This window comes from Pholis gunnellus (assembly GCF_910591455.1).
Source record: "Pholis gunnellus genome assembly, chromosome: 2".
NCBI classification, from domain to species: domain Eukaryota; kingdom Metazoa; phylum Chordata; class Actinopteri; order Perciformes; family Pholidae; genus Pholis; species Pholis gunnellus.
Genome location: NC_136536.1, coordinates 4,928,574 through 4,951,301, shown reverse-complemented (window position 1 = coordinate 4,951,301; position 22,728 = coordinate 4,928,574). Strand labels below are relative to the sequence as shown.

Below are 22,728 nucleotides of genomic sequence, written 5' to 3'. Positions count from 1 at the left end.
ATAAAATGACAAAAGGTATAAAGACCAGTATTAGTATGTGCGCTAAAAATATAAAAAGATATAAAGTGTGTATGTTCATCGGATCGACTACTTTTAGAGAAGTGATCTGTCAAAGTGCAGTCCTCCTCCTGCCAGTCATGCCCATGTTTACCCAACATGGTCATCCTCCATCATTCATAAATATAAAAATGAAAATGTGTGTAACCAATAATATCATTTCTCCAACCTCAGTTATTTAAAATGCACATTTATAGCCCATGAGCTACACCGCCTGGATACGTTACATTACTAACAACCACTTCATATTCTGGTTTCAATGCGTTTCATCCATTTAGCCCCTCAAATCCTCCTTTATGGTACAAATGAGCAACGAGATCCATCACAGTGAACAGTGTGCCCAAAAACATTTCACTCAGAGCTTCCTTGAACATTACACAAGTCTGCAGCTCTTTGTGTGGAAATGTATGAAAGGCAGAGAAACTACGCGAAAGCTTCTTTTTGTAACATTATTCAGATCCACATTATAGTTTTCAGAGTGTAAATCTCTCACGATTCTTGGATCTTCTAAATCAGCGGACAAAGATCTCGCTACCGGTACGTTCCACATGATAATCTGCAGACGTTTGAAAGGAACGTGTGCAGTGAAATAGTGGGAAACAACAATTACTTTGGAGCAGTTGTTCACTGTACTGATCCATTAATTAAATTCTGTATCGTCACTAAAGAAATTAATGAAAACTGCAGACTGTAAGGGGGGGGGGGGGGGGTCTCAACGCGTGTGGTGTGCTTCAGAAATGATCGATAGGAACGTAAAGTATACGTCTTTGTAGTAAATCGTGCTAGAATCTGAATTTTGCCGTCAACCGGCGAGTCTGCGGCGCTCACAGTGAAAACGATAAAGAGTGGCGAGAGTTCACAAACGCATCATGCGCAACACGTGACATTACACGCAGTCACTTCCTGTTTCCAGTCGAGCAGAGACAAACTTGAGAAAGAGCACAACCACAACACCGGAGCACACGTCCGACACATCTGGAGAGAGCTGCCGGAGAGATGAAGCAAACTGAAGCCGATCGTCACATTCTAATCCGTATGGCTTAATTTGTTATTAAGAAGGCAACTCAGCAGATGACAAGGCCAGGCAAGATTAGTCTCTGTAAAACAATCCACAGGCATTAGAATTAGAACTGTAATCAAATATCGTAGAAATGAAAATCTCTGTTCGGAACTTAAGATAAACGTCACGAGTGTTCACGTCACTGCAGTTTCGTTAAAATCAGGCCGTTGCACATAAATCCAAAAGATTTGCTGCTACAACACGGGCGTCGGTGCACGGCGACCCTGACAAGGTCTTTGGCTGTGAAGTGCTCAGCTCAGTTAAAGATGTGTTTCTCGTGTGCAGCATGAGGCAGTGCATCAACGGGCTGAGAGGCGCTCTGAAATCAGGGCCGAGTTCAATTATTTTCTCCTCTGAAAAAAAATACAAGCCCTGTGCTTGAAGAGGCTTTTAAGAGAAGATGTCTCCTCGGTGTTGCAGATAATTCTCTTCCCACAGATAGACGTCTCCTCATCCAGCAGGTGGGTGATCAAAGACAATAAAAGTACCGGCAGAGAAAAAGGGTCTGAGCGGACTCCGCTTCCTTAATGCCACTGAGCGAGACGAGTTATTTCAATGCGGGTGCTATTTGAGGAAGCCTTTATAGAGCAGATGAGAGCGACTGGTGCCCCTTTCATTCTCCAGGCAGAAGAGCAGGTCCCTGAGGTTGACTCTGGTGATGCGCTGTCGCATAAACTGTCTGGAGCCTGCTCCGCCGGGCTGAGAGGGGCCCGACCCCGAGCCCTGGGGGCGTAATACGGAGCAAACACAGGAAACACATTTAATCTTTTATTGACCTTTTTTTCTTTGCAGATTTGAAATAATTCAAAAACAAGCACGACCCCTTTTTATGCCAAATGGTTCCATATTCCTCACCTCTGCACTGGCGCCCCGGACAGGAGAGTCCATTTTACGCTTTTTTCTGGGGCCGATTGCCGCCAGCGCCGTTAGGTTGGCTTCTCTCTGTCTGATCTGAGCCAGCTCCTGCTGCTGCATCTGGAATGCGAGCAATAACACACACACACACACACACACACACACACACACACAGGTAAGTCTAACAGACAGACTCGTCATAGATGCTTCACAAATCACACAGTCACATATCGTACACTTGCCTCTTTGGCCTTCTGTTTCAGTCTGAGCTGCTCAGGGTCTTCTTGCCGTGACCGAGACTGCGGGTAAGGTGAAGGACATTTTAATATTTCAACATGGATATGTTCAATTCATTCAATCCGATGTTTTATTCATTCACTTGCTCATTGGTAGCAGATCCGACTGTTATCAGCAGAGGGATACACACTAATGACACTCAGCCAAAGTCACCCTCACTCGTCTTGTCGATGCAGTTGTGAGAATGTTCAGGCTTCAACGATCCTTCCATACACTGTTTATATATATTGTTACCTTGGCGGCCTTCAGGAGGATCTCTCTCTCCTGCTCCTCCTTCCTCTGCTTCTCCATCTGATCCAGCTGCTCGAAGAACTTAAGCTGGGTTCGCACATCGCTGACCTGCTCGGACCGCTCATCCTCCTGAAGGATGTAGGGAAGTAAAGACGTTGCAAGTGAGGCAGTGAACAAGGTACACTCGGTAAATGTAAATGTAAGTCTGCGGCTATGAGTCTCACCGGCTCTAAAGTTAGATCAATAATCACCTTGAAGGTTATGTTTTTCTGCTGCGCCACCAGAGACACTTTCTCCATCAGGTTTTGTAGCCGCTGCTGCGTAGCGTGGGAGATGAAGTTGATCACATCGGTGCCCAGCTCGCCGACACCGAACTTCTTACCTTTCACGACAGAAGAGGCGTCGATAAAGATTCAGAGTCGGCCTTTAAATGTGAGAAACACGCATTTGCACGTTGTTTTGGTTTTTTTATCTTAAATTCACAAGTCTCACCGATCTCCAGAGCTCTCCGGGTGAGTAAAGAGGCGGAGACGAAGCTCTCGTCCTTACAGGATCGAGTCACCGTGCCAACAAGCTCAGAGTTGGTTGCTAAGATACGAGCACTCTCCTCCGACAAGTTGACTCCTGCCATGGAGGCCACGTCATTGATATCATCATCATCCCTGAATGAGATCAAAAAAAGGGTCAGACAGGAACGGTGACACAATTTACATTTATACTAAATCATTTCACAAGTTTTAGTTTGGCTACAGTTAGCTGGAACAACATACACACAGATAATTCATCAGGCAGCCTATTGACCGGATCTGACCAAACAGCTGCACATGTAGAACCATCAGGTCCATTCATACATGACAGCATAACACACGCGTGTTAGCCTCTATGGTTATTATGTGTAGCATTTGATTATTCCCTTCTTTGATGCCCCGTGGTGGTAGTTTTCAAATAGACACCGTGTCAGACAGCAACCCAGGAAACTGTGATGAAAGCAACAAAGAATGCAAAATTGTAATGCGTCATTCATTGGATCAGTGATAAGTGATGCCAATGTGTCTGCATTCCGGTAAAAGCTGCTATAGGTTATCAAAACCTCTGCGTTGACACTTTCCAATACATACAAACACACAATAAAGTGTTAAAAGTGCTTTCATTCTAATTATTATTTGACAACTATGAAATACCAACTTTTATCACGAGTCATGAGTCATGCTACCTGTTACAGTGTGCAGAAGCAACGCAGCGAGACTGATGCCCACTTCCATACCTCGCAGGCTCCACTACTGTAACGCAGGGCCTGAGGAGGATCTTACACATCGAAAAGTTGCTTTAAAAAGAGAAGAAAGAAAAGGACCCTTTTGGAGCCTAACAGTGTGCAGACCCCTTTGCAGCCTGCAGTTAGGGATTTTTCATCTTGCACCTGAACATCTTTGCCTGGATGTGCGCACGCCTGGTCCCTCTTCTCCACTGTTGACACAATTCTACTGCACGAGTGCAGACTACGACCAACACGAGTGCAAACATTACACCTATTGTAAAGTCCTTACGCTGGTTAGTACCCATTAGTTTTCATATAGATGTTAAATATAATTACTAGCTCATAAGGCACTTCATGGCCTCTCAGAAATGCTTTTGGTTAATGAACCAGGATGATTCTTTTCTTTTTTAGCAGAACAAAAACATTTGTCTGAACATTTTCTATTTTCTAACATCCAAAGTGTTGTCATTTGCATGTAAAGCATTTTCAAGTGCATTTAATTAGTTTGAAATGTGCTAAATAAGTAATTGATTGATTGATTTATTGAATACAGACATTCATGGACTCTTAATCACTATTTGATGCTCACAAATTCACAGCATAAACCAGTCTATTAGTTACACCTGTACGGTCTTACTCAATCCGATACAATAGCCCTGTAATAAGTCATATCTATATCTGTATTTATTATCAGTGACAGCTGTCTGAAAGACAAACTTACCCCGAGGTGACATTTAAGATTTACTCTCTTTGTAAATGCAGATAAATGTTCTCTTTTTGTCGACTGTGACAGAAAAGGTGTAACTACCGTGATATATCGCCCATAAAGGGTTATGCTTATGAGGTCATTAATTACGATAATGAATGCATTAATTAGCAAATGTGTGTGCGTGGTTATCAATGTATCATTAAATAACACACAGGAGGTATAATATGAGCAGAAACCAGGACAAGTCAACGGGATGAAATCTTACAAAGAGAGACTATTCAAATCCACTTTATTTCACACAAATGACCCAAAAACATTCTGGACACACATGTACGAATGTGTGCTTCCACACTGGTGAGGTGATGTCACACTGAACAACACCTGTGATCATGTCAAAGGGGTATTTGCAGTCTTAATGCTGGATTTCCTCTTTTTCGTCTTTCATAATCCGTTCATAAATCTCCTAGTTTGTGACTACATTTTGCCTTTGTTTGTTTGATTTCTGCAGGTTCTTCTAAAGCTTTTCCCCTTATGAATAATAAACAATGCCCGACTATGCATAACTCCTTTTATATAAGAAAACGTGTTTTTCCACATCCTGAAATTTTAAGGAGCGAGGTCCACCTAGACTAGAGACTAGCATATATTTATTGATATATATATATATATATATCAATAACTAAATAATAAATTGATATATATATCAATAACTGTATGCGGTCACATGAATAAAAAAAGTTATTTTGCATGTTTTGCTAACATGGTTCCAAGATCCAAATATTCTGCTTTTGAGAATGTCAAATATTGAAACTACGGACCTCTAATACTCCTGCAAAGCTGACTATTTGGAGACGACATTTATCTGAATGTGTCACAAACCTGAAGGTTCCTCCTCCCGCCTCCTTCAGCTTGTTCTTCTGAGCAGCAGTGAGAGGAGCATGACCGACCACTTGCACTCCTTTTGCCCCCGGAGCAAACGTCTGCTTCATCGCTGGATTTTAGCAGAGACACACAGAAACGGAAGCAGTTATTGCTGAAAAACAATGAATTGTAATTACATTTCAAACCATGCACTGTGACGGAATCTAAATCCTACTCTTTTTTTAGAATCAAATTTGTTATTGTGCAGTTTAGTATTCTGCAATTACAGACAGTCTCCACAAGGTGGCAGTCCTTCCATACTATGAAGATCAACTATAGACAGACTCCAGAGGGAACCAACTGCATATTCAGTTCACCTGATAGAAGACGTGACTTTTGAACACACACCTGTCGGCAGCTGTTTGACCCCCTGCGGATGTCCCACAATGATGCGGCTATGAGATTGTCCTCTGAGAGTCACCATGGGAGACTGAGCCAGCGTCACCTGTTGCTGGGGCACTATCTGTGCACATTCAGAGACAAAAGAATGAGAAACAGAACAACAGCAGAGACAAGAATAGAAATTTAAAAAAAAAAGATCCAGTCGGTGCTGAATTACCAGTCCGGGTTTACTGTGAGGCGTCTGAGTGAGGCTGATAACTGTGGTTTTGGTCGTGGCAGTGCTGGTGGCCGTAGCGGCGGCGGCGGCCGTGGAGAGAGGAGGTCGCAGCACCACAGCGGTGAGGGCCGTGGAGGCTGCTGCTGCAGCAGCCGGAGTGCTGGGCTGAGGCAGCAGGCTCTGCTGGATGAAGGCCTCTGCGTCTGGGGTCATCTGACGCAGTGCTGGGAGACTCCTCTGCAGGCAGACAGAGGACAAGTTGACGAAGTCGTTTCCACACAGGATAGAATTGTTGTTACAGCCTATCTCTCAATACATATGCCCCTCAATAGTAACCATATAGTAAGCTACAGATATTATTAAAAACACAGGTGTCGATGCGGAGCAGTTTAAATCCTGGTTTCAAATTTGAATGTGGCATTGAAATGGAGCAAGGGGAACACGTCAAACCAGTTCTGAATGTACACAGCCTGTAACGTGGAACATTAAACAAAATATCTGCATATACTGATCTCACCTTCAGGAAAGGCACAAGGTACGGCTGTGGTGAGGAGTTTAGCTCCCGGTATAGCCTACTGGTAAAATCTTCTGGCTCTATCTTCGCTTCCTGTTGTGCAATAAACACAGAGGATGGATCAGAACCCCCCGACTCAAAAAAAAGTTAGGAAAACACCCTGACGGGATGACAGAAAAGGTATGAAGATGAGGACAAAGACATCACGTTTTCAGATGTTCGGCGGGGGAGATGATGATGGCATAAAACACAGACAGAAACAGAAATAGAGAAATGTACCAGCAGATTCTTGACCAGCTCCTTGACGTTGGCCGTAGTCTCAGAGGTCTGTTTTCTACTGGATGCCAGCTTGATCAACGTGGACAGAAAGTTCCGACACTTATTTACATTCTCCAGTGTCTCCTGCAAGCACATAGACACACAAGTGTCATTTTCCCTCAAATGTACACGTCAGACATACAGTAGAAACGTGAGGCTCAACACTAAAAACAACCTTAAAATGAATAATCATCTGTGCATTTGGTGTTGAAAGATTACAAAAAGGCAAAAGCATTCAAGGTTAGTACTTCTCTCTTACAGCTGAGATAGCTGTTGGAGTGACAGGGGTCCCAGCTACCCGCTGTGTAACTGCTGTGGCTGCAGAACCGGGCTGCACCGGAGTGGGCGTTCCCAGCGGCTGTGCCGGGGTAGTGGCCGTCCCTCCCAGCATGATGGTGTTCTATATGAGTCAGTGAATATGCAGTCATGAGATGAGTCAGGAGAGTGACAAGGTCAGAATAACACTTTTGACACGTCTGGTCCCAGGGCACAGTACATTCAACTTTACTCCCCCCCCCCCCCCCCCCCCCAAAAGCTTTATTCTTCCAGGAAAGAGTTGTGCTAGATACTTAATGTTTGCAAAGACCCGTTAATGAGGTTCAGCAAAAATGTATAATGCAAAATCCCACGGCAACCTGAGCAACCAGAGGTTTTTAAAGCAAATAAATGAACAGACCACCCCAAAAACTAATTAAAACAAATCCTTCTAACTATGAAACCGGTCCTGGGTCTGTTTTTAAAATGCTCTCGTCCATAAACTACCATTTGCTCGTTAATATGATCCTGAACATAACTTTCAGATGGCAATGTTATATGTTGTGGGGCGCTCTGACAAGATAGCCTTGTTGTTCATTCTCAACTAAAGGAAAATAGGAGAATGTTGGAATACATTTCCAGGACAACACTAGATTTTCCAGGATATTTGACTTTTGACAGGAATGAGTGACTGGAAAAAAGAAAAAAAAATGTTTTCCGGGATACGTGAGAAGAAGCCTGTTCAAACTGGATTCAAACGTCTGACTGATTTTGTTTGTGTCCTGGATAATACAATTGTTTTGAGTACATATTGCTGCCAATCCTAACCGAAGCAAATGTCTTTTTAAGCAACGCCAAACCACAATGAGTGATGCAAAATGTGTTGACTGACTGTTTGAGGTTAGTGGACGCAAGGAACATTAAAATAAGGAGGAAAGGGACCTTTAGTGAAAAATACACTTCAGGAAAAAGGGGAATAGCTTTGGATGAGGTCATGAAGACCGCACTTTATGTCTAGAGTGATGTGGGCAATTATGATGGCCATGCCATTGACGTCATCGTCTCTCTGAGTCACAGCAGGTCGAAGTTTTATCTTCCTGCTACTGCGGCTGCTGGGGAACAAGTCTCAGACCCTGTGAAACATCTTTTATGTGGCTAAATTAAACCAAAATTCATCGCTCTAAATGTAAAACATGCGAACAATCAACAGCACAGAGAACTTTCAATGGTGTCTGGTGCTTGATAACTTAACACCCTTGGAGTTACCTGCAGTACAGGAGGCCTCTGCAATGTGGTGGTGGCCGTCACGGTGGTCTGGACTGCGGACCCTTGCTTAATAATGGTGGTGGGGGTAACCGGACGAGCCAGCAGCGACGCGCCTGGAGCCTGCAGAACAGCAGCGGATATGAGAGAGGAGGCGTTACACATACGACACTAAAGGAATAATTAATGATGTGATACTTATTGTTTTCTCCAATAAACATGCTTAATATATTTTAAGTAACATAATTAAAGTCCTTTTGTGATAGCCTTTGCGATAGCCTCAGCCTTTAGTATTAGGGACACACCGATCTCTTCTGATATCAATCCTGGTGTCTACACTCAGGGTCCATATCGAGTACTGATCCGATGCGAGAGTTCTGTTTTCAACCCGGTGTGGAAATGACTGGGATCATCTTTCTAACTACACCTCACTTATTAACTGTAGGTGAAAATGTTTACAACAACATCCTCGTAAAGCTTGGGTTCATTTGAATTATGTGGCTCTATAAACTGTATTTAATCTGTCTGTTAAATAAGGTCAATATTCACGTAAATACTGATGTATCAGATCCATCCCTATCCAACATGAATGAGTCACATTTTGTGTGCGTGAGTCCGGCGGTCCTGGTACCTGAAGAGAAGTGATCTGGACAGGTGGAGTGCTGGTGGGGGCTGGAGGCCGTGGCGTCATGGCGCTTTGGGACTGCGACTGAGCCTGCATCTGAGCCAAGGTCTGCTGGTGAATCACCAGCAGCTGCCCACTCTCACTGCGGACCAAGACCATGCCTGCAACAGCCAAATGACATCAGAAGAAGATCAGTCCTGGTTAGACTCACTAATATACTGTGTGTGTGTGTGTGTGTGTGTGTGTGTGTGTGTGTGTGTGTGTGTGTGTGTGTGTGTGTGTGTGTGTGTGTGTGTGTGTGTGTGTGTGGAGTTGCTGACACGAGGGGGTATGAATTACTCATCTGTAGGCTATTGATGTACGGACATTGCCTCAACTGGGAGGTCCTCAGTGACCGGTCGCACAAAAATGAGCTGCAAACAAGGTGCCAGGAATAAAAAACATTTCAAGCAGCAACACACAGCGTGTAATTAGATGTTGTGAGCCTCCACAACACAGCACAACAACAAAGTAAAACTTCTTTTTTTTACCACTGCCACCTGGTGTTTTTGCTTGCCCATGTTCCATCAAACAGACTGTGTTATAAGTACAGAACGCAGTAATGCAACCGGCCTTACAGAGACATCGGACAGCAGAACCATAAACTATACCCTGACTTGTAACTTTCTTTCCATATGTTGGGGTTTGCTCTAAATGCAGGACTCCAAAGCAGAGCTATTTTCCATGCATTGATATTACTATATTTTAATAATTCATGCAAAAACAACCCCTATTTAGTTACTGCTGAGGGTTAAAATCAAAATCTACCAGTGCAAAACCAGAGACGTAAGACTAACAAGTATCCTTTGCAAACAGTTTTAAACAAACACACACACACACACGCACACAAACACACAGGACACATACTTTGAGATACACTGTAAATAGCTGTTGATATGAGAATAGTTTGCTATGGTCTATAACAAGATAAGAAATAAGGATCAATAGTTTGATATACAACATGAACAGGATGACTGCCCTCAAGGCATTTTATCTGGAACCTTGTTCACCTTTAATCTCTTGTTTGTGGCTTTAAAAAAAGACAACGTGCCATAAAAGCATTCCTTGTCTATTCACCTAACAGCAGCTGAGAAACGTCAACAAATAAAACAAAGTTGTCACCTGGAGGGAGCTGGATGTTTTGGATGTTCGGGGCGCTCTGTTGAGGCGCAGCGAGCCGAGGAGCCAACACCTGTGGAGCAATAGCTCGTATTCCAGCGGGAGGAGAGGCGGCGATGGGAGACGGCACCGAAGTTCTCAAGTTCTGCAACACGGTCGGGCTCCTCATGGTCGCCGTGGTCGCGAGGTGCGCGCCAGTGTGCATTACGGTTTTTGTGGAGTCGAATTTGTTCACGAGCGAGCCGGACGCGCCGGTAACCCCGACGACTGCCGGCGATGACAGCACCGTGGTGGGGTTGTCTCCGCTGTTGTGGGAGGCGTTAGTGGGAGTTTGCATAGGTGGCCTCACGAGCGTGACAGTGGGAACAGTTTTCACAGACGAAATCACAGCATTCGGTGAAGTTTGAATAATAGTACTTGAAGTTGCGGATAAAACCGTCGCGCTGCCTTTGCTCACAGAAACAGGTCCGTTGTTGACAAGCGTGACAACGGTCTGCGAGTTGTTGTTGTTGTTGTTGTGGCCGCCGCCTCCTCCGCTGATGTGACAGTTCATCACCACGGCACCTCCATTCAAAGTTTGAACACCAGCCGCTCCGGGTTTCCCACCACAAGACACTACCGGGACGACTCCGCTGGCTGTCCCCGGCTTGCACGGACTCTGAGCGGCTGTCACGCTCAACGTGGTCCCGGCTGCTCCGTGCTCCACGCTCGAACCGCGGGACCCCGTACTGTTAATGACACCTCCGTGCACTCCTGCCCCTACAGCGGCGGAAACACATGAAAACAAGTGGTGGGTGGGGGGGGGGGGGGGTTGTCGAACGTGACCAAAATCAGCCAGTGTTAGCTAACCAGAGTGGGCAGCTATCTTACCTGTTTTTGCAAGCTCTTGTTGTGAAAGTCCCATTTTGCTGCCCTGAACATTGGAATTGCTACCTACAGCTGAGTTGCCGACGTGATTTGCTGTAACCTGGATCTTGGTGGTTGCGTTAACGTGCCTCGCTCCAGTTAGTTCGGACTCCAGAGATCCGACGAGATCACTAACTACTTTTTCGTCCACCTCTGTGTTGAAGAAAACATCATCCAGCAAATCCGAGCCCGCCGCCATCTTTGCCCAGCTGCGCGCTCGCCCGTGAGACGCATGCGCCGATTGGATGCACCGTCGGTGACGCGGCCTCGCCGGGCGTTGTGATTGGTTCCTTCGAGGAGAATAACACTCGGGACAAATGGTCACGAGTTGCAGTGCGGTGTGCCAGCTCCGTCTGACAGCTTCGCTGGAAAACAACGATACCGCTCACAGAGCTGCCTCTGGTGGGACTTTATCACATCGAGGGGGCTCTCAAAGAGAGCATTTGTATCGTACAACACGTCTTTACAGATTCACACACAGTGTCGAAGCATTTTGTATCTATTTGACTATATCGTAGACGACTCAAAATGGCTGCGTTGTTGCTATTATTTTTTTTGTTCTCTCCAGGAAAACCGCAGCAGCTGCTTCGGGGCTCGCAGACAATGTTAAGCGGTCTGGATGATGTCAAACTATTGACAGCACAGATCAATATTTACCAGTTTACATAGTTGTTCTGCAGCATTAAGCTCTGGCTTCTCCACACAACAGGAGTGCAATAAATGTGTCACCTTCTTATGGATTGTTATCAAAATAATTGTCAGAACAAAAATAGCACACACACCACGCATTATCCAAATAAATATTACAAATAATCCCAACTGTCAGTCATGCTAAATATCAGACATTATGAGTCATAAATGAAAACTTCAGCACAGGGACTGACAGTAAATTGACGTTAGCAGCCAGGTGCGTTTAAATCTCAATCAGTGGGCGTGGTTTAAAGTCAGCGGTGGTCGCCTATAAAGTGTTTCCGGGCGCTCCGCGTCTTAAATGCTGCCACCTGAGTTTTCGTTGAAATTTGCAAGCGATTGTCCTGGACACTCTCCAGCCATGAGTTCATCAAAACCGTACATTGGCTGCAAAATAGGCTTAATTTCAAAAGCTCATAATCGTTATGAGGGGATTTTGTACACTATTGATAAGGTGAACTCCACAGTAGTGCTGGCAAAAGGTGAGTGGGTGAGTGGTGGCCTGTCAGCATGTCCAAAATATGTTCTCCTGAGGTTTTTTTGGGTTTTTTTTTGTAGACTTCTTAAGATGGTAGCACAATTGATACGCATTTATGTCTTTAACTAGTCAAGTGTTTTGGAACGGAGGGACGACCCACTGACAGACCAACACCACCCAAAGATGATATCTATGAGTACATCACTTTCCGGGGAAGTGATATTAAGGACATCACACTGTGTGAACCCCCAAGATCTCACCACGGCCTTCCCCCGGATCCTGCAATAGTACAGGTATGCAAAAACTGCATGGCTTACATCGGGCAGTAGAGAAAACAAAAATGTCGAAGTATGTGTAGACCATAATGTGCAGTAAATTGTTTTAACTTCTTTTGTTCAGTCAGCCAGTGTAGGCTCTTCAGGTGTGTACTCGGCTCTTGGACCATTTAGCCCCCTAAGGATGCCCGCCTACAACCAGCTTGCTGCCAGCTCTCTGCTTAACCAACAGTATGCTGCAGCTCTTGGCCTTGGTTAGTCCATGAACACAAATGTAGTGTTGGCCAACCATAAACCCACACTCTTAGTGAAGCTGAATAATTTTTAAAGTAGGTTGTTTGCATACTAAAGTAGTTTTATAATGCAGGGTCTGTACTAACTGGTTTACAAGTCAGAAGGGGCCCAATGGTGGAAAAGGCTGTTCAAACCCTCCATGTGGAGAGATTTAGGCAGATCGAAAGCTTGACTGCATCCCAGGAGAGGGCGCAGCAGTGGGAGAGAAGGAGGCCCCAGAGGCCCAGACCAGAGAGTCCCCTGGCCAGAAGGGGCACCGGAGCCAGCAGTAAGCATACAGAAATGCAGTGCTCAAAGTGAAATTAAAATACTATGTTCACTAATGTACCGAAAAGAGCGTAGCTCGGCTTGTTTAGCAGTCTTGAAATATTTTGGGGTTCAGAAAATGTCTATCCGTGCAATCTTAAGAGTGAGTGTAAATGTTTTTTTAATTTCAAGTGAAGTCCGGCCCAGGTGAACCCAGTGCTCAGCAGGAAACTTGGCAGCAGAATTATGAACACGGGCCACCACCTAGAAGAAGACAAGGTAATTGTAAAATGAGTGAACATTTACATTTCTGGATTCAATAAACAAAGTCATGATTAACATTCAATGAATTTTTTTTTTTCTCTGTTTAAATTAAACTTAGGAGTTCGGAGGCGCAGAAACCGCAGTAGAGGCCAGCTGATGGTGCCTCAAGTTCCATCTGCCATCCTTAAATTTGACACGGACTTTGATTTTGATTCCTCAAATGCACAGTTTATTAAGGAGGAGCTGGAGCGGGACAGGACGAAAGGTCGGTTCATCAACTCGAGTGATCACAAATGCAAGTTATCTGCATTTTTTGACACTACTTTTTTTTTTTTATTCTTAAAAGCCCACATGGACAGTTTAAACCTTACGGTGTCATACTATGACATACACTTATTAATACTCGGTGTGGTGCAGATAATGTGTTGACAGTGTCACGATTTGTTCTCTTTTCAATAAAAGTGCAAAGATTTGTTTCCATTCGGCACAGTTTCCTTGCTTCATAACGAGAAACACATTTTTTTTTTTAGATGTGGGACTTGAGATTGTATTACGCATGAGTTAATGATGTAATCTGCCTTTTCTTTTTTTTTTTTTTAAAGAAACTTTCACATACCTTGGTCTTCCATAGCGTATCCTTCCAGTTTAATTGCAGTGCATGTTTCTGTCTGCAGATGGAAATCATGAGGTAGACGAGAAAGAGAAGGAGAAATTGCACTCGACTGCAAAGGATGATCACTTTGGCCCAAAATGCTACTACGACAGAGCAAAGTCTTTCTTTGACAACATCTCGTCTGATCATAAGTTCAGGTAAACTATAGTAACCTTTTATGTATTCTCAAACTGTAAACACTCTCTGTATGCTGAGCTACAGGCTTGGGCCTCTGTCTGTGTCGACCAACGGTTTCAGACTAACGTGGGCAGAGGAGCGGAAGCGCAATCTGGAGACTTTCGGGGTCCCCGGGCGGTTCCTGAGGGGCCAAGGCTTCAGAGGAGGCTACACTGGACGCAGAGGACGGGGCCTTGCTCGGACTGAGTCTCCTTACAGAACCAGGAGTGTAGAGGTCTGAGAAGCACTAAAGCAACACCATCCTCCTGTGATGATGGCTTCCACAAATGGGACTGTTGTCTATTATGATGGAAAAAAAAAAAAAGCAGCTCTGTTGTCACATGTGGTGTTTGTTCTCCCTGAGGCAGTTTTCCTGCCCCCATATTGCCAGGATTGTATTTATTTATTTTTGTCATTTGGCCCATTTTAAATATGGATGCGTGCCTCACTAAAAGGTCCACATTTTGTGACTAATTGTTTTTTCCTCTGAATGTTGGCCTGTTTATTTGTTTTTTGTTTTACCTTTCAATTATATGGGGAGTCTTTCAGTTTGTTTTCTGCTACTTGGAAGAATTTCACTCCCAAACGTGTATTGGTTTCCACTTTAAAAAGAAAAAAAAAAGGATCTGCCTCTCGGAGTAGATTTATGCAAATGTTGTAAACTATGAATATTAACCTAAAATGAACTAAAGTTAAATGTATTTAAAGGCTAAATCTTGTGCTTTGATTTGTCTTGTCATATTGAAGTGACCAAATGTAAATAAACAGGAAATTGCTGGTGCACTGGTCGTATGCTCTTTGAGGATGCATCACATTATATGAACAAGCGAGCTTTCAATGTGTAAACCTTGGGTTGGACCATCCTAATATATGATATGAAACTAAGTACAGTTAACTATTTGAGGTACTTGTGCTTACTTGAGAATTACCAGTCTATGCTACCTACACCCCATTGAAAATTGGTTTCCTGTATCTATATTTTTCACAAGCCACACATCTTCCAAACATTCTGACACTAAAATGTCATTTTTCTTTTTTTTAAAGACTGACCAATCTGGAGAAAAATTTACTTTCCTGTCAAAGCAACACATACTTGATATATCTGGCAAATTGTTACAAAGGTGCACAAAATGAACAGGGTGATTTAAAAGGGTTGAAGTCATTTTTAATTTAAAAATGCATTGCCACAAAGCTGGAAACGGATGTACTTTTAGGCTACTTCAATAAAGGTTCCTACTCCATATTGATGTACTTGAATTTTGGTGTTCTATTAAACTCCCTTGTCTTTTAATTAGAAACGGGTGTTTTTTGTTCAACCTACTGTAAACACTGTCCAAGGATATCACAACCAACACAAATCTTAGATGTGGGTCGCTTGATATGAAAACTGTTCAGACGTCCCAGATTGAGAAATGGACAGATATTGTATCAAATGTGAACATGACTGTGGCATCATCATGGAGTGGTCACATTTTCCTCTGAAGGTGCTAAAAACAACTTGTACAATGTGGACTGATTGGCTTTCATGAATCAAAGGGCACTCCGTCTACAGAGAGGGAGAGTGGTAGGCTACTCACTGTCCGGGTTATACCAAGAACTAAGGGAGAGGGATTTACCCCTGGCACGTAACCCGTTTATCATATGTGTCATTATTCGTATGCACACAACAAATAACTCAGCAGAATCGTATGTGAAATTACATTCTGGAGAAATCCAGTGTTTTATTATTTTTCTTCCTTCGTGACAGGAGAGATCTCACCGTAAATACCCCCCCAATTTCCTGGTAATGGACAACCTGTGTAACCAAATAGAGGGCTGCGCTCGGGATGACAAATATTATAATAAAAGACGCGCTTTTATTTCCCATATGACAAAATGTCGGTGGCGTTTTCATCGTCGCGCCCCAGGAGTAAAGGGGAGGTGACACAACAAACGATCCAAAAGGTAAAAAAAAAAAAAAAAAAGAACCTTCATCCGCGTCGCGTCGCTTGTTGTGGTGGAAATATTCTGGTCTGGAAGGGAGTGTGCGCTGCTCCGCCGCCAGTGCGGAGGAAAGTAGCCTGTGGTGAATGTCAGAAGAAATGGCAACTGGTATTGTAACGTTACAGTCAAGTGTAGGTGCGGACCAAACAAAGCCACGACGGCGATGAAGGCGACCGCTTAACAAAAGGCGCATCACTGTCCGGAGCTGTCTCCCTGTGATGCTGTCAATCTCGCCGCTTTTCCCCGACTCATGACGAACACGTTTATTTGCATGATAAAATAAATGTCAGCTTTAGATTGTGCGACTTGTTTCCAACAATTTGAAAGCGCAACACTTGAACTTGTTTATTTTTTTGTTATTAGTTATAGGTGCCACGCAAGCTCCTTGTCACACAGCGTCCCGGCCGGTTTAAACGGTTATTACGGACAGCCGCTTTGTTGCAAAAGGCATACAGCCTAAATCAGCATCCACTGAGAAATGCATGGTAGTGTATGATGGAAGGGAAACTGAGCAACACAGGAAAAACCTGAACCCTGTACTCCTCACTGCTGCTGCTGTTAGCTTTGACTGAGTGGATGTTTTTTGGTAAAAATGCAGTAACTGACCCAGAAAGGGGGGTTGAAGATCTGACGACACTGCATATTTAAGCGTATCATTTTCCTTGCACTGTAAGTTGAGACAGTGAGCTGAAGTTATTTTGTTGTCTCCCGAAGATGCTGGATGAAAATCATCATTTAATACAATGTATAATGGATTACCAAAGCAAAGGCAAGACAGCTGAATGCACACAGTAAGTGCATTTTTTTCCTACTTCCTGACTGTTGCTTTGTAAATAAGGTAAATGTGAGTAAATAATGGTTAATTTCCCCCTTTTGGACAGGTATCAGCAGATCCTGCACAGAAATCTTGTGTACTTGGCCACGATAGCAGATTCAAATCAGAACATGCAGTCACTACTTCCCGCAGTGAGTCCTTGTTTCAGTAACAAGTAGCCTAACAAGAAAGATTCACTGTCTTCGTCAGTTTCATTCTGCACCTATTTTTTTTTTTTTTACATATTCATAGTGAATCTCATTTTGAGAACAACATCTTTGGGTAGACAAAGCTGATTTTATATGGCACAGAAGTAAAAGTTCACTTCTCTTGCAGTTTGTCCACTCATAAATCCACAGAACAAACACAAATATTGCAATTTAGGAGAAAATATAGGAGGCAATATATAAAATATGAAATAAGAGCATGAGACAATGGAAGACAGCGATTAGGACACATAATCTTAATTGATCAACTGTGTCTTTTTACTTTCTAGCCTCCGACTCCCAACACGCCAATGGGCCCTGGAGGGATGGGCCAGAGTGGGGGACACACTCCGAGCAACCTCAATGACAACATGGCACCTGGACTGCCCCCCGCATCAATGATGCAGAGCCAGATGAGCAATGGTGAGAAGGTGCTTTTCACAGATAAACTGTGGCTTTGCTCAAACTTTATTTCCCTTCACAAAAAGACGCAGACTTGATGTGCACACATGCAGCTCCATCTTGTTGTCCGTCCCCTGTCTTGAGTGCTCTTCTAACCCTGACTATGCTGCATGTTTGTCTGCAGAGTTTGTCTGTCTATCGTCTTCATTGCCTGCAAATATCTGATGATCTTATGTTCAGCTAATAGTCAGATTTGTTTGCAGCCATAGCTACTTTCTGTCTCTAGTTCTTTTTTTCCTTTTCTTTTTTTGCACACGTCACTATTCATCACTCAATCCTTGTACAACCATGCAAGCTTCCTGTAAAGATGAACTGAATGTGGGCCCATGATTAACATGATATGGCACCGCATTGGGACCCGGCTGCTCTGACTGTGCGTGTGTGTCGTCAGGCCCCAGCCATGCCCCCATGCAGCAGCATGCCGGTCAGGTGCAGTCGGCCATTCCCTCCGCATCCCTCGGCCTGCAAGCTGGCAGTTACGGTAGCTCGGCCTCAGCCTCCGGCTTCAGCCACGCTGCGCCTTCCTCCCAGGGCACTGTGCCTGGCTATGGCTCTTCCTCCTCCTCCTCCTCTTCCTCCACACCCTCCTCTTCCTCCTCCCGCAGCAACCTCAACATGCAATCCAACCAAGGTGAGCCAGGTATAGAGGAGCCTAATCGCTGGGATATTTGGTCTATTTTTTTATGGGAAGGAATTCTTTCAGGCTTATGACGTGAACACGCTAAAACACTTCGGACTTGATTTTCACAAAAGATGCAAGATGTCACATTTGTCTTTATGTTGTTTTTTAAGTATGATGCAAGATTTGGCTCTTAGAGGAAGGGGGTGTTAAAAGTAATGCCTTTAAGTGTTCAGAGCGATTTAGAAACCAGTAAAACAGTTAGAAGACGTCTGAAACACCTCGGAATGTCAAACCGCCCTTGGATGTTGCTTAAAACATTTGCTTGGATGCGTCTCTGCACTCATCGGTCTGTAAATCCCCTCCAAAATCGAAATGAGCAAACACATTCAGTTCATCAAAGAGGCGTCCTGCCTCCTCCCTTCCTCCCTCTGCTGCAGGCTTTACCTACCTCTGACTCCTGACCCTGAGATGCAGCCCTCCTCTCCCTGGATGTCTGCATGGATCTCTCTGTTTATGCACTGACTTCACTGGCTTTGTTTGCATTTATACTTCAGAGCAGCATCTTGAAAGCATCTCTTCAAAGAGTTCTTTTTTTTTTCTTTAAGAGGCCCCTGACTGCTATGAACCCCTCACCCCCTTTTCCCTGTGCCCCAATTGCTGTGTTTATTTGTCAGTTAAATTATGCACATTTCTGCCCGTCTCAGTTCTGAGGATGCGGCGTATGCTGTTGAATGCAAATGCTGGTATGTGCATAGAGTGTGTCTGTGTATATTAATGTATTAGATCTCTCCCCCCCCGCCCCCCCATAATCACAACTCTTTCCCAGTCTCCATGATGCATCAACAGTCTGCAACTCCACACTACTCCTCAGCCCAGGTTGGGGGTCAACACTATCAGGGACAACAGGCCATGGGCATGATGGGTCAGGGCAGCCAAGGAAACAGTATGATGTCTCAGAGACCCATGGGATCCTACCGCTCCGCACAGCAAGGTAGGTGGTGAGACTTCTTCCTGCCAGTCTGGCGTACATAGATGGATGTGTGACTACAGTTTGGAACTGTTTGTCAGGTTTCCGTTAAGTATGGCTACCGGATGCCAGTCTCACAGCTTCCAGATTGACGGAAATGCTGAGTTCTTTGCGAGTTCTTTGCGAGTTCGTGCGTGCACGGTTTTAGTTTTTGCCCTCAAAAATGTGTTGTTGAAGCAAATAAGGATATCTCAGTCGTCTTCCAGCAACTTAAAGAGGCAGACTTGAGATGCATCACTCGTGTCACATTACGTTCCCGTCTCTGTAAATTACTTTACTTGTGCCGTGTCAGCATGGGCCTATTAATAGCTCCGCCCTGTTACGTCTTCTGAAGGGTGTAGACTCGGCACGGTATATGTAAAAAGGATGGGATACGGTTTCCAGGGCAACAGGCCACGATTGTATGTCCTCGTTCACCCTGCTAGACTATTATCCTTGCATGACTGGGTGAAGTATTTCCAGAGAGAACTTTGTTATGGAATTGTTGTGTCTATAGTTGAGCTGCTCGCTCGCCTAGCCACTCCCTGATTGGCTCCCCGAGGCTGTTGCTAGGGCTCCTCTGTCAACCGTGGCTCCTTGGTCATATCGGGAACTATCGGATATGTTCTTATGAAATGGTTTTGCTATTTTTGCAGAAGTTAAGATGACGCCGCTTTATGCTACAGATCCTATCTGTTTTTTGGAAACTTTAGAGCCAATTGTGGTTCGTAAGAGATTAGGTTGTGCCTGCGTGGCTCTTGGATACATCTTCCAGAGGGTTTTTGTTCTGATGGTTTTCTGGGTTTGTTAGATAAAATTGAAAGGGAAAGGAAGGTTTTGGAATCTGGAGTTTCTGCACACCACCACCAAGCAGAGATCAGATTCTTCCTGATGACTGGCTTTCTGTAATCCTCATTTTCTCCGCTATTACAACGCTAATTACAACTCTTGTAAATGGAATTGTTCATTGTAATTGCTCAACTTTAATTAGTGTTTTTTTGTGCGGTTGGCCTGCAATAGCTTCCTCTATAATATCCCTTTAACTCATAGAAAATCATCACCAGTGAAATTGTACAGTACATAAGTAAGTTATAAAGAAAATTATACTATACTCGTCATAATAGCCTTATAAATCGATGATGGCTTCCAAGAAAGCTGCCGATAATAATCATCTGTAATAATCTCACATATGCACACACACAAACACACCTTCAGGCTGCCTGAATTGCCCAAATGTCCTGGCACAGCCCCTTTAGTCTCCAACTCAGCGACAAATAGGTCCAACCAACTGTTTAACAAATCGTGGTGTCGCCTGTGTTGCAGGATCTGCACAGCAGTACATGGGACAAGACGAGTTCTACGGAGAGCAGTATGGACACAGTCAGAGCTCCAGCGAGCCCATAAACCGGCAATATTACCCTGATGGTAATCGTGCACATCCATAAACTTCATACACACAGCTCTCAGATGCACAAAGCCACATTATAGGTCATGGCATTTCCCTTTTAGCACTATGCCACAGGCCTGAGACAGATTTACTGCAGCGCTGAAGCTTCAGCTCGTCCTCCCCGTCTTTGTCTTTTTTTCCCTTATTGTGGGAGAGGAAAAGCACTGGAGAATAAAATGTGCATTGGCCTCAACTGTTTCCTCCCAATGTGTCTGTGTCCTTGCTGTCCCCTATGGTGTGCCGAAATTTCAGATTTCAGGAAAGTGCCATAGCAGTGTGTTGAGGAGAGAGCGCAAACTTCCTCCAGGGTGTTTCTTTGTGCTTTGTGCATAACATTGAGGCGAGAAGCCTTGGAATTGTTTCCTGTGCTTGTCTTTTTGTCGTCGCATATCTGTTATGAATGCTTTAAATTCAAACTGCAAATAATTTCTTTTGTGAGTGGGTTTTGACTTTCTGCAGAAGAGTTTGTGCACGTGTTTAACGGCGTTCTCTACAGGTCACGGGGAGTACTCGTACCAACAGTCTTCATATGGTGAGCAAGGCTACGACAGGTCCTTTGATGAATCTTCACAACATTACTATGAAGGAGGTAGTCGTCGTTCATTTTGTAACTTTAAAGTGTTTAGATTTACATTTTCCTGCACCCTCACAACCCTCAGTTTGTCTGAATGTGTCCAACCAAAACGATAGTACAGTGCTACCTCTTATCATTAATAGCTGACATACCTGTGTTAATATACTGTATATATATGTACCTCCAGGTAACTCTCAGTACAGTCAGCAGCAGGCCCAGTATCAGCAGGGATCTGGCCAGCAGCAGCCCTTCAGCCAGCAGCAGTACTCCTCTCAACAAGGCTACAGCGGACAGCCACAGGGATACGGTTAGAACGACCCGTTTCAACCTACTGTGCACATTGTAACACACATAGGCACATACATCATCAAAGAATTGAACACATTAACTGAATGTGACCGCTCTGCTACAGGTCCTGGCCAGGGTGGATCCTCTCAGTATTCTCAGTATCAGCAGGGTCAAAGCCAACAGTATGGCTCCTACCGCTCCTCGCAGGGAGGCTCTGCAGCGCAGACGCAGAGGCCCTACGCTTACGAACAGGTACATGAATGTAGATCAGATCTCAGAATCTCAGAAAAGAGAATCAGATTTCTTTGATTCTCTGAAACTGGCTTTGCAACACAGACCAATACTCATTTAACATATAGGTAAATATGTGTATAATCTGTATAACAAATGCTTGTTTTGGATGGAATTTACCTGTCCTTTGTTACTGGCTTTAATCCTTTGCTTGCCGCAGCAGGTGCTTCCTACCATGCTTGATGTTTTTCTGATGCTGCTAATCTCTGATTAACCAATTTAATGACGTGGCATGGTAAAATATTAGAGCACACACACAAGCAATCGTTGAAGTAGCTTTAGGCATAACTATTATGTAATCGAAAACATTGTTTCTTGGTTCCTGTATTTTTAAATCCAACTCTTAAATGAGTAAGTATAAAACATCTAGAAAGCAGATGCATGTAGGAATAAGGGGGTAACTTGAAATGATACTTTTGTGCTGTTTGTTACATCACAATGTATGAAATGCAATCTAAACTCTTGGTGTAAATCATTTTACATTGCAGGGTCAGTATGGAAATTATCAGCAATAAGGTAGCACGTCGTTGTCCTGTTGGAAGAAAATGAAAAAGGAACGGTTCAACAGTGACGCGCTGGCTCAGCTGTAGATTAGAAGATCTGGCTGCTTCAGATTTATCAGCCTCTCATTAATCACCATTCTAACTAAGAATACATAATCAAATGTTATGCTTTCGTCATCTGTTTTGCTCACTATAGGGCTGTGTAGCTGAAGTTGTTAAGTGCTACTGGCCTCCCTACGAAAAGCCAGGGTGCTTTAGTAGAATCAAGGAGGTTAATGTAAACGTTCCAAATGGATTAAATAGGGTAGTAAAAAGGAGCAGTTAAGTCCGTCAATGAGCCTCAGCAAATTGCCTGTATCCTTCTCTTTCTTTTCTGTCTTCGCCTTTCACTTGTCTTTATCCCATCCGCGGCTTTTAATGTTTATCTTATTTAACAAGCCTCTTTCTTTATTCTTTTTTTTTTGGTGCGCAGA

General features: G+C 43.9%; 3 protein-coding genes across 3 annotated transcripts; 2 read left to right on the top strand and 1 right to left on the bottom strand.

Moving 5' to 3' along the window:
* Window positions 1–506: 506 nt before the first annotated feature.
* Window positions 507–11,217, bottom strand: LOC306710409 (transcription initiation factor TFIID subunit 4-like; the record flags this gene model as incomplete). Its single annotated transcript, XM_079178929.1, is given in 17 exon segments — window positions 507–1,840; window positions 1,973–2,092; window positions 2,215–2,271; window positions 2,504–2,629; window positions 2,752–2,882; window positions 2,993–3,162; window positions 5,344–5,455; window positions 5,734–5,848; window positions 5,945–6,181; window positions 6,462–6,551; window positions 6,738–6,860; window positions 7,036–7,176; window positions 8,298–8,417; window positions 8,926–9,080; window positions 10,081–10,836; window positions 10,948–11,197; window positions 11,200–11,217. Coding segments are annotated over 17 exon segments (2,880 nt in total). The 3' UTR covers window positions 507–1,681.
* Window positions 11,218–12,034: 817 nt separating this feature from the next.
* Window positions 12,035–14,300, top strand: lsm14b (LSM family member 14B; the record flags this gene model as incomplete). Its single annotated transcript, XM_079166893.1, is given in 9 exon segments — window positions 12,035–12,155; window positions 12,281–12,444; window positions 12,551–12,680; window positions 12,794–12,988; window positions 13,131–13,150; window positions 13,152–13,245; window positions 13,349–13,495; window positions 13,905–14,040; window positions 14,141–14,300. Coding segments are annotated over 9 exon segments (1,167 nt in total).
* A 1,634-nt stretch (window positions 14,301–15,934) lies between these two features.
* On the top strand, window positions 15,935–22,267 carry LOC306704146 (calcium-responsive transactivator-like; the record flags this gene model as incomplete). The annotated part of the gene is made up of 11 exons (XM_079170368.1): window positions 15,935–16,003; window positions 16,757–16,833; window positions 16,924–17,008; window positions 17,353–17,485; window positions 17,916–18,155; window positions 18,973–19,137; window positions 20,476–20,577; window positions 21,096–21,188; window positions 21,361–21,480; window positions 21,586–21,713; window positions 22,241–22,267. 11 exons carry the CDS (start codon window positions 15,935–15,937, stop codon window positions 22,265–22,267), a joined length of 1,239 nt encoding a protein of 412 aa, XP_079026494.1.
* Between the last annotated feature and the right edge of the window lie 461 nt (window positions 22,268–22,728).